Genomic DNA, 12,683 nt, shown 5'->3' on the forward strand with positions numbered 1-12,683 from the left:
CCAAACTCCACTATGGTGAAGACCAAAGAGCTGTCGAAGAACAACAGAAACAAAACTGTAGACCTGCACCAGGCTGGGAAGACTGAATCTGCAATAGGCAAGCAGCTTGGTGTGACGGGGGGACCTAGTGAATGACCTGCAGAAAGCTGGGACCAACGCTACAAAGGCTACCGTCAGTAGCACACTACGCTGCCAGGGACTCAGATCTCGCAGTGCCAGACATGTTCCCCTGCTTAAGCCAGTACCTATCCGGGCGCGTCTGAAGTTTGCTAGAGAGCATTTGGATGTTCCAGAAGAGTATTGGGAGAATGTCTTATGGTCAGATGAAACCAAAGTAGAACTGTTTGGTACAAACACAACTCGTTGTGTTTGGAGGAGAGTGAATGCTGAGTTGCATCCAAAGAACACCATACCAACTGTGAAGCATGGGGGTGGCAACATCATGCTTTGGGGCTGTTTCTCTGCAAAGGGACTAGGACGACTGGTCCGTGTACATGAAAGAATGAATGGGGCCATGTATTGTAAGATTTTGAGTGCAAACCTCCTTCCATCAGCAAGGGCATTGAAGATGAAACGTGGCTGGGTCTTTCAGCATGACAATGATCCAAGCACACTGCCAGGGCAACAAAGGAGTGGCTTCGTAAGAAGCATTTCAAGGTCCTGGAGTGGCCTAGCCAGTCTCCAGATCTCAACCCCATAGAAAACCTTTGTAGGGAGTTGAAAGTCTGTGTTGCCCGCAGACAGCCTCAAAACATCACTGCTCTAGAGGAGATCTGCATGGAGGAATGGGCCAACATACCAGCAACGGTGTGTGCCAATCAAATGTTTGACCTCTGTCATTGCCAACAAAGGATATATAACAAAGTATTGAGATGAACTTTTGTTATTGACCAAATACTTATTTTCACCATTATTTGTAAATAAATTCTTTAAAAATCAGACAATGTGATTTTCAGAATTTGTTTTTCTCATTTTCTCTCTCATAGTTGAGGTCTACCTATGATGTCAATTACAGGCCTCTCTCATCTTTTTAAGTGGGAGAACTTGCACAATTGGTGACTGACTAAATACTTTTTTCCCTACTGTATATAGATGTATATCTGACAAAAGTAATAATAAATAAAAATACAATGAAAATGAACAAATGAAAATCCGACATTGATTTTGAACCATGCTTCAACAGAATTATTTTAAAAAGTAAACTCATTAAACAGGCCTGGACAAAAATGATGGTACCCCTGAAAATAATGTGACCAAAGGGACATGTTAAATCAAGGTGTGTCCACTAATTAGCATCACAGGTGTCTACAATCTTGTAATCAGTCAGTGGGCCTATATATAGGGCTACAGGTAGTCACTGTGCTGTTTGGTGACATGCTTACTCTGGTCCACTCAACATGGACCAGAGAAGGCAAAGGAAGGAGTTATCTCAGGAGATTAGAAAGAAAATTATAGACAAGCATGTTAAAGGTAAAGGTTATAAGACCATCTCCAAGCAGCTTGATGTTTCTGTAACTACAGTTGCACATATTATTCAGAAATTTAAGATCCATGGGACTGTAGCCAAACTCCCTGGACTATGAATGGTAACAAAAGAGCCCAGAAAAAACTTCCAAAGAGATTAAAGGTGAACTTTAAGCTCAAGGAACATCAGTGTCAGATCGCACCATCCGTCGTTGTTTGAGCCAAAGTGGACCAAGGAGGACACCATTGTTGAAAACAAATCATAAAAAAAGCCAGACTGGAATTTACTTGTTGACAAGCCCCAAAGCTTTTGTGAGAATGTCCTATGGACAGATGAGATTTGAACTTTTTGCCAAGGCACATCAGCTCTATGTTCATAGACAGAAAAATTAAGCATATCAAGAAATAACACTGTCCCTACTGTGAAACTTGGAGCAGACTCTGTTATGTTCTGGGGCTGCTTTGCTGCATCTGGCACAGGGTGTCTTGAATCTATGCAGGGTACAATGAAATCTCAAGACTGTCAAGGGATTCTAGAGAGAAATGTGCTGCCCAGTGTCAGAAAGCTTGGTCTCAGTCGCAGGCCATGGTTCTTGCAACAGGATAAAGATCCAAAACACACAGCTAAAAACACCCAAAAATGGCTAAAAGGAAAACATTGGACTATTCTAAAGTGGCCTTCTATGAGCCCTGACCAGGCCTGTTTAATGAGTTTAAAAAATGAGTTTTAAAATAATTCTGTTGAAGCATGGTTTAAAATCAATGTTGGATTTTTATTTGTTCATTTTCATAGAATTTATATTTATTATTACTTTCGTCAGATTCAAGTTATTTCTGTGACAATTGTGGGTTTTTCTTTCATTAACCAAGGGGAACCCACAATTTTGTCCATGTTTGTATATATGGCCACCTTAAAATGATAAAGTAACTGATTACAGAGAATTTCCTAAATTAATTCAGCTTTGTTAGCCACAAGTTCTCCTAATTAATTTTATTTTTGTTCTGCATCTCAGTTTGGTCAACAATACATATTGAGTTTTGAAAAGTCTCTGTGCCTCCTCCTCAATGTGTTTATCCCCATCTTCAGGTTAAGACTTCTAACCCCTACCACATAATGTTCCCAGACTGGCAGGCTTTTTCCAGTGGAACACTGAGCCCTTATGATCTCTTAAAGCCAGCAGTTAGACTGTTGTGCCACTCAACTATGGAATTAGACTACATAAAAGCACAGTAAATTTACCTTTCACAGTAATAAAGTAAATGTTTTAATACCTCTGGAGTGGCCTGACTGTCTAACTGCCTGCTTGTCAAGAGTGAGAGATCATAATTTCAAATCCCATCAACACCACAACCATCTACGGTCAGAAGGCTGAGAATAGACAGTCCTCCCTCACATAAGAGGGGTGTCCTAAAGTCGGTGGTATTAAACAGTAAACAAATTGGAGGGTAAGACCAATAAGCTTACAAAATATTTTAGCTGCAGTAAATTACTAATATGAATTGTTGGCCATACTGAGATACAGACTAAAAATGTGACTACACAAAATTGAGTTCACTTAAAAAAGCACTATGTAATCAGTTGCTTTTTTTTTATTTTAAATTGGCCTGACTCTACGTTTTTTCAGTGATTTATAGATTTAGGAGATTTTCATATAAATTTACACCATGCTTTTGTAATCTGTGGCGTGAACTGTTACGTCTTATGGTTAATCAGTCACATTCAGCGAGACCCAGTTGACAGCAACGCGGTGGCTCTGTGTGAAAATGCAGCACTTAAGCAAGGCCGACGAGTCAGTACTGTCACTGCTGTAATTGGGATTAACATTTGTGATTAAGCAGAAGAGCTCAGTAATGGAAGTGTTCACTTCCCCTCCGCTCCTCTAGCCACGTGCCTAGGGACCTGTGGGAAAGAGCTGCCGTCAGGTCCGACTAACACACTTTCATTTGCTTATTCCTCCATTCAGTCACAGCCCAGGCAGTGCACAATTACAGCATTAGTAACATCAATTAAATCAGTCATCTCACCTTTTTTGCAGACATGCTGTTTGCTATTGTGCTCATTGGGTTTTGTATTGTATATGAAAATAATTGCTCAATGTATTATCTGTGTCTCTTTCTCTCTCGCTTTCAGGATAACATTCTGTCATCTGCCTTTCCAAAGCAAGTGGTTGTATATCGGCACAGAACGAGGAAACATCCACATTGTAAATGTGGAGTCGTTCACCCTCTCAGGATACACCATCATGTGGAACAAAGCCATTGAACTGTGAGTGTGAATTGCACAAACACACACAGACATACTTATCTGCAGCCTGCATTGTGGATGTGTCCTGTAGCAATAGTATTCTTCTAGACCTGTTTTGTGTTATTGATAACTTATACCTGTAAATTTGGAGACACAGAACTGTTCTCTCTTTGTCTCTCTTTGTCTCTCTATCTCTCGATCCCCCTCCTCTTAAATTATTCATTCAGACATTTTGTCCCCGTTTTTGGCCTCCCGAGGTGTCTTTTAGAGCAGTAAGTGCAGGTGTCTGTTTAGATCACTGTAAGCACACACGCAGGTGTCTTTTCACATCAACATTAGTGTGGACAGATGCCTTCTAACCACACACACACACACATACACACCATGTCCCAGTAGACAGACAGGATAGTCAACAGAAGACCTGCTCTGCCCTTTGCTGTTGCCTCTGTAGTGACTGACTAAAGGGGAGAGCCGACAGCGTTTTTGACTGCTTGACTGGGCACACTGTGTCTTCAATACAAGCACACACAAGCACACACACACTCCTCTTAACCTCTTTTACTGAATTTCGATATACTGGCTGCTTTTTGGGACTGTGCAGGTCACTGTCGCAGGTGAGTCTACTGAGTTTATTAACTCACTGCCTTGATTCTTGCACATTCTACAGCTGTTTACCATACAAGAAGTCCTGGAAGATTCTGGAGTGGTCATCTGACTTGAACCCCATAGAAAATCTTTGCAGTTGTAGCAGCAAACCCATGAATATTAGTAAACCAAGTGCTAGCATAGAAGTGTATTTGTGCTAATGTAGCAATAGTTATCAAATGTGGAATTAAATGTGGGACATATTTTTTTTTCAAAAAGGTCATTTTCCACTGACTTTGCAAGGTTTTGGCAGCGTAGGTCATCTTCAATCTAGGGAGCTCTACTGGATGCCCAGTCTGGCCATTCTGTGGTCATAAGCATTTAACTTTGGCCACTTTTTAAAGAGACGAACTGGCACTGTGCTGTCTTTTGGCTATGGATACTGAACTGCATCCAATGGAGGACTGCTGGGAATGAGTGGGATGATATTAACAGCAAAAAACAGCAAAGCCATGCTCCAAAACAGCAGTGGTCAGCTTGAGAGCTGGAGGGCTGAGATCATGCCAGTGTGGGTCAGAAGCTGCCATGCTGCCCCAGGTCTACACAGCTACCGAAATTGGTGTGAGCTGAGTGGGCAGGCCTATCTGTGTTGGCATGGTGACAGTCTATGCCGCGGGAAGTGGAATACTAGGAAGGCATGTTGATATTGTAGGTGTTGTGGCATGATGCCACATTGATATAAACGGGGGCTGTGGCATGTTGCCACAGCAAAAGAGAAGGTGTCATGACACTTTGCAGAGGTTGAAGGCAGCAGGTGGTTGAAGTGCAGTTCCCATCAAATGTCTGAGGACTCCTACTGTATTAAAATATTCAAAATACCTTTATTAGTTAGCTTCTAATAGCTAGAGGGGTGTAAAGCCCCCAAGCATTGAGCTGTGGAGCAGTGGAACTGTGTTCTCCGGGAATGGTGGTGCTCCATCCAATACTTCTGGGATGAGTTGGGTCGTTGGGGATGAGGCGGAATTGCGATCAACCAGCATCCTGACCTCACTAACTATCTTGTTGCTGAGTGCAGTGTTCCTCATAAATCTAGTAGAAAGCCTTCTTCCCTGGACAGTAGAGACAGGTACTCAGGATAGGACAGGATAAACGCTTTTTTAATTCCCTGATTTCTGAAGAAACCATGAATAAGCAAGTGTCTCATTACTTTTGTTCGTATAGGGTATTTTTAACAGTGGCTTTTAAAACGAAAGGTGTCTCATTATGCTTTAGGCTAAACTTACTCTTTATAGCAGAGAAAACAAAGAAGATAGCACTGCAACAATAAAGGAAAAGAACATCCTTCCTCTGAAATAATTAACTACAACAGCAAGAGCAGGGAGGTAGGGCACACTCCTCATAAACATACATCGGCTCAGGTATAACATGTTAGCTTTTGCCTAGAGCACTATTATAAAATATGGTACTTTATACTTTAATATTTTAGAATGTTAAATGAGATTGGAAACTTGGAGCCTGTAGCTCATTTGCGACACATTCCTCCACCACAGTTTAAACTTTCTCAGCTTGAGAACACTTTAAACTGCTCCTGTGATCTTGGTCCAGGGAGAATGAAGTTACAAAGCCAATCCTTTAATTAGATAGGAGTCATACAGTTAAAATCGAAACAATACAAAATGTCTAATAAAGCAGGCAAGGTAAGCATTCCCTAACGCCTGCAGTCATGCCAAGTGGAACACACCCTGGCACTCTCCCCTGCACAGCTGTCCAGCCTTGTGATAAGGGGGCAAAGCCGTGCTTGTTTGGCTCATGCTGTCTCTGGGCCATGGATATTAAAAATGAATGCCCCTCTTGTCAGAAATAGTATACCATTCTTACCATTCAAAAAGAGAAAATGTTAGCCTGTATACAAGATGAAAAACAAGTGATGTTGACTCTTTTTTTTACATAAGATTTGGATTTTGGCACAACCACTGTATAACTGAGTCACATACCCACCACACATGGGGATAGAGGGAATAAAGCAGTAAATTCCATCTCATTTTGGACACTTTGACAAAAGACAAACTGCAGCTCTTATGGGGTTTTTCTGGGGATGCAGTGGTGAGTACCTACAAAAAGTGATGCAAGTAAAGACAAACCGTGAGCCAGCGACAGGACTTGTTACTTGGATACCTTCAGAGGTCTTGTGGGTCTCAGATCTGTTGTTGCGGCACAAGGGGGACGAACTTGATATTAGACAGGTGGTATTAATGTTAGTTTTGAAGATAATGCAATTACTAGGGATGTGCATTTAGTCAAATAATTTGATAGAAAAATTTGGAAACAAACAAAAAAAACAAAAACAAAGCCAAAACAATGACAAAAACAAAACAAAAAAACAAACGGGTTGTTGGCTTAGTTTAAGGGCAAAGTACTGGTGTTTCTGTAGCAGAACAATTTGGCAGCACACTGAAGAATACATTTGAAAACATATTTAAAAATAAAACCTTTTTAGGCAATAGGCTTCTACTGTAGAGCAGCTAATGAGAAGAGTTTTCGGTTGAAGATGAAGACTTGTGTTCTATACTGTCATGATCCGCTGGGTCAGACAATGAGGGTGAACACTCGCAGGGTATGGACCAAAGCGAGAGAGTTTATTAACTCAAAACAGGCAGAACTCAAGAAAAAGCAACAATGATTAACAGGATTAACGATAAACCAAAAGACAAACGTGACAACGAAAACTGGGCAAACAAAAGAGCACACCTGTGGCTGGTGAGAGGCGAGGGCTAGGCTAGCGTGCCAGGGATGAGCCAGAACGATAATGCTAACCTAAACCTACAGGCAGTCCCTGGGGAAAACCGTGAAAACCAAAAGACCGCACTAGTCAGGCGCTTCTGAAACTTCCTCCTAAGCTGAGGGATCCGCTGTCAAACCCAAACAACAGAACCGATACAATGACAGGGCTAGCTTTCTTGAACACAGGCAATACCTAGAGCTCGTACTTGAGCTAACTTCCGTGACTTAGCTTCAAGAACGAAGCGTTGTGAGTTAAGCTCACTCACGTGAACAAGCCCCTACAGATCCCTTCGGTACACTACAACCTCAGGTAATCAAGCAGTCATGGTTCGGCAGATACACTAGAGTCCCTAGGCAAAGGAAGTTAGCCTCTACTACCTGAGGCCGTTGACAAGCCTAACGGATTCAATCTGCACTACGAGACACCAGATCCAGCACTGAGTTGACCTGAGATAAACAGAGTTACACAGAGTTAATTCCCGACACTGGCTGCTGGCGTTAGCCCTCCTTAAATACACCAGCCATAGGTGGAACCCATTAACAGAATGTAAAGTGAAACACAGGAATACAACTCAACAGTGAAGCATGAACAAAACATAAACGTCAACGTAAAAGTCATCTTCATAATAAGAGTCCATGACATGACTGTGACTGAAAAACTCAAAGTCTCTGTGAACCCCTGCGAGCCACGGCACGAGACTGCCCCCGGGGCGGGCGCGGCGACGCGTGCGTGACTATACAAGGGTATTGCTTTTGTTTTTTTTTCTTCAGTAGGCAATGTTAGTTGGTCAACATGATAGTTTCCGACCTTATCTGTTATTAGCTTAACTAGTTACAGCTGCACTTCTCAGTCATGTTTTAAAAAAAGGCCCTTGTCAACATGCTCACTTATCATTAAAGAAGTATTTTCCCTTTTGTTTCAAAGTCGTTTTTTCAAAAACTTGTCATTGTGAATTCTTCCAATCATGACCTAAACATAATGCACATTTCGCTAACCGGACAGCTTTTATTGGCCGAATTGGTCGAGATTACCACATCTGTAACAGTTTATATAGAAGTTGTTTTTGCAAATGACACTATAGAAAATATACAACTATATCCACTACACTTGTACCTAGCCTTTAGTCTCAGCTGTTCAAAATTTACTCTTGGCCCACATGTCTTTGGTCTTTCAATGAGTTCCATGAGTCAAGTGCTCCACTGTGACCCTGATGATCTGGCAATCAGGCTTTCTGTGTCTGAGCAGGAGAGTGAGCATGAGTGTGTGCGTGCACATTTAGACGCCGCGTTCAAACCCGAAGACGGTGATGTATGGCTCTCTCCTTGGCCAAGGTTGAGTAGACATCCGGAGATTGTGGTCCATGCTGTGTTTGCTTGTGTGTGTGTCTGTGAGTGCTGCATAGTGTGTGTTCTGATTTCTGCAGGCTGTATTTATGATGTACATGTTTTCAGGGAGTGGGAGTGATGCTTGTTTCAAAGACTCAATTTGCGTGGCAGGTGTTGATGCTCAAAGCAAGAGGATGCACTCCATTTAAAAATTGAGCAAATTGCATCAAGCTGTAGACGTGAGCCCGTCCTCACTCACACACACACTTACACTCACAAAGCCTGTTAGAGGTATTCTGTCAGTGCATTGTCACTTTTACTTAGTGTTTTTGGCTAATGAGAGAAATGAAATCCAAAATACTTGCTGAATAGTGTGTCTGAATACCACTTTACAGATTCATGTGATGGAAGACCTGCAGACTTTAAGTGAGCAAAACATGGAACGTAGTGGAAGCATAAGCCCTGGGAAAAAAACGGAAAAGCAAGCCAGAGAGAGAGAGAGATTTTGTATTCTGCCCACCCTGCTCTTGTTGCCATGGTGATTTCCTCTCTAAGCCTGGTCTGCTCCTCCTAAAGTAGGAATTGAGGGAGGGAGGGGACAGCTGCTGAAATTAGGAAAGCTCCAAGTCAGGAAGATAGTGCTAACATCCACAACACCAATAAATACAGACTGTCTCTGCCCTCTTCCTCTCTCTCTCTCTCTCTCTCGCTCTCTCCACTTACAGAAACAAACACACACACACACACACACTTTAGTCAGTGTCACAGCACCTTCACCTTGTGAACCAATAGTTTGCCTACAGCACAGTAGGCTCATTTCCCATGGGAGAGGAGCTCTTTCTGAGACATTCCAACACATACACATCACACACGCTTCTGAACGATCAGCACTCACACATACATGCAAACTCTGTGTGTGTATTACTAATGCAAGCTTTGTAGGCATCATTTGATATGTCAGATACATACAGCTGCTAGAAAATAACTACCCATAGGCCATTGTGACATCAAAATGACTATAAAAGGCATCAGCAAGCGGTCGGCTATGAGCACTTTCTTGCGATGCCGTTTGAGTTGCACTAAGCCGGAGATACCGTACTCTCACATAATGACCTTAGTTCATAGCAAGGTCAAGCAGCATGAACCAGAAGCGCAGCTTAAGCATTTACACTGCAGCACGTGTAACAAAAGCTAAAATGAAAAAGAATATAGATTTTTTTTTTTTTTTTTGCTGTTTGCTTTATTTTTTATTGCGCCACTGGCAATTTTCATCAAGGAAAGCTTTGTGTGTGTGTGCACGCAGTATCTGCGTAGTAACGTGTATTTAATGGAGGCATGTAGGTGTATCAGCATTGTCCGATAGCATGAGTTCATTCCCCACGTTGAGTGTGATAAATGTGCCATGTCAGCATGGGTTCACTGCACAAACACGAAACACACACACACACACATGCACATACACACTAACAGATAGCTTGACGCATGCATACCGTGCAATAGCTTGAATGCGGTCTGAGAGAGGGAGAGACATAGAGGGAAGCATAGAATGTTTGGGATACAGAGAGAGATATTCTAAATCACAGTAATTGGGTGTCCTGTGGTTCCAGTGCTTGTTCTAGAGCAGTGAAAGCTAGTGCAATAAGGGACAGGCTTAGGCTTGAATTCCAGTATGTTAATTACACTAAATACAGCCATTGATACGACTGATGTTCTACGCCCTGCATACTTTTTTTCTGTTGCTTTGCTGTGAAAAAAAAATAGCCATCCCTGCATTTTCATACATTTCTTAAATCTCATGCTAAAATCTTAATAGATCCAGGCAATCCAATGGGTAGAGGGATCTTATTTTAGAATGATCTTATTTTTTCCCCTGCTACAGTGATTCTGCCTATACGTCTACTGGGAGCATTTTCTCATTTGGGCTTTTAGAAATACCCCACCTGCTTTTTTATTAAGGCAGCTTTATCTATAAATATACACTATGCTGGCACTAGTCTGGCACTAGACATCTATAAGACTCCTTCGGGTCGATTCATGCTCGGAGGTGGTGTTGTAGCCTGTCGTTTCTTCATCCACACAGTTTGAAACATATGTTAACAGCCAGGTGAGGTGAACTTATCTGTAGCATCTGACTGTGACTAACGTTGAGCGTCTCTGCCACCCCCTGGTAGGTTTATCAGTTCATTAGTATTACAGCGCAGGTTTAAATAATAAATAGTATTATTATAAAAAGTATTATTTAAATAATATTTGTATCTATAGAGTTACTGGTCTGTAGAGTTAGAATCGAACCATCCTAATTTTTAACTCTTTACTCTGGTACCAAATTAAATGGCTAATCTTTAACTTAAGATATTTAAACATTCAAAAGTAATAAGCAATTCAGTTTTTTGTGTATTAGTCCACATAACAGCTTGAGATATAAGGAAGTTCCTTGAGATAATATTTAAAGCAGCTTACTGTCATGTTAAACGGATGACATTTTACCTGTTTCCTCTTAAGGCCATTAGAGTGTGAAAAGGACATGTAGACATATGTAAGTACATTTAAATCAGATTTACATTCTATAGACAAAACATATAAAAATATAAGGTATATCCACAAAACAAGATAATTGTCATGACTGGCTAGATCTGACTATGAGGGTAAAAACTCGCAGGGGATGGCTCGATGCAAGAGAGTTTATTAAAACAATAAACAGGGTAAACTCAAGAAAAAGCAGCAAAGTACAGGGCCAAAGGAAAAAACTAAACACAACTGTGACAGTAACGTGGGCAAAGCAAAGACACACACCTGAGACTGGAGGTAAATCCTGGAGCTAGGCTAGGGTAAAGGGAATGAGCGGGATGTTAAATGAGAACCTAAACCTACAGGCAGTGCCTGGGGAAACTAGAGAAAACTAAAGCAGCGCTCGTCAGGCGCTAGGGAACTTACATGACATGAGAACGAGAGCTGAGAGATCAGCGGCAGACCTGGTAATGAGGCTCGCCCATGAACAATAACGATAATGCACTTCTGAAGAGAGAAAACGTCTCTCCGGCGACCCCGAGGCTTCGTGGACCATACACTTAACGCCAGCGCACGTGGTCGTTGGGCACCCTGACTACGTGAGATAAGTTCAGTACCTAAAGTACCGTGAATACATTCAATATCTTGACTACATACAGTACCATGAAGATGCTCAAAGTTCAATACCTTGAATACGTTCACAAAAGCTCATTCAGGTCACTGCGCTGACTAAGTTCAGTACCTTCAATCGGTTCAGTACGTTCATTTCTCGGCAAAGGGTAGCTAGCGCTAGCCCCTTAAATACCTCAGCCTCAGGTGAAACGTTCATTGAACAAAACAATGAACATGAATCAAACACACAGGACATAAACCAGAGTCCGTGAAGTGTGACATGAACATGAATATCAGAATAAGAATCTGTAAAGTGTGACATGAACGTGAATCAGATTAGAGTTCTCATAAGAGCCTGTACATAAATCTCTTCTTTTGCTTATAATCACAAGTGATATTTTAGCACAAGGTTCAAATTCTACATGCTTCTTAATCACCAGTAATTTGCAGGTGCAGCAAAACTGTACAATCTGTGACCTCGACTTCATGAGGTCTCTGTATGAGCTTCTGTTACTGTCTCATTTTGCCTCTTCATTATTGAGAAACAGCCTAAATGTGAGGTTGCTGGCTGCTTATCAATAGAGGTACTTGTGTTCTCAGAGTACACTCCAGCAAGTCTCAGTCAATAGCACATACAATAGCACTCAGAGTGCACAAGCACAGGGAATGACAAACTGCTCATATTTGAAGGACCCCCTGACTCAGCCAGCTCATATAGATAAGACAAGCAGTTGTGGGAAAGGGGAGGATGTAGGAACAGTTCGGCTTTAATGTTTCACCGCTATCCTGTACTTGTGCCCTCCGAGTGCACTTTGCGTCGTTCACTGATACATCTGCTTGAACTTCTCTCTGTCTTGGTTCCCCCTTAGCTGAAATGGCACTGTGTAGCTTGACTGCGTGCTGCGCAGGGAGGGAGGACCCCTGTCTGCAGCATGTCTGTCACTTTCACAGACGGCCAAGGCCGTGCTCGAGACAAGCGAGCTGGCATGCTGGGTGGAAGCCCGAGGGGAACAGAGCAACAGGCCCCGTGTCTGTCAGCCTTACGGACGTCCGACATGCTGCCTGCTAGGACTTGACCTATTGATTGGCAGGAAAGCATCATGTTGTGTAATTGGGAGAGAGAGAGAGAAAGAGAGAGAGAGAGAGAGAATGAATGATTGAT

General features: G+C 42.1%; 1 protein-coding gene across 5 annotated transcripts in view; it reads left to right on the top strand.

Moving 5' to 3' along the window:
- The window catches only part of stxbp5a (syntaxin binding protein 5a (tomosyn)), a 117,346-nt gene that overhangs the window by 54,111 nt on the left and 50,552 nt on the right, over positions 1 to 12,683 (top strand). For all 5 annotated transcript variants that reach the window (XM_072679063.1, XM_072679056.1, XM_072679079.1 and 2 more), the window contains exon 5: positions 3,596 to 3,730. In XM_072679063.1, coding sequence (XP_072535164.1) covers positions 3,596 to 3,730 — 135 coding nt within the window. The remainder of the gene's footprint in view (positions 1 to 3,595; positions 3,731 to 12,683) is intronic.

This window comes from Salminus brasiliensis, chromosome 1 (assembly GCF_030463535.1).
Source record: "Salminus brasiliensis chromosome 1, fSalBra1.hap2, whole genome shotgun sequence".
NCBI classification, from domain to species: domain Eukaryota; kingdom Metazoa; phylum Chordata; class Actinopteri; order Characiformes; family Bryconidae; genus Salminus; species Salminus brasiliensis.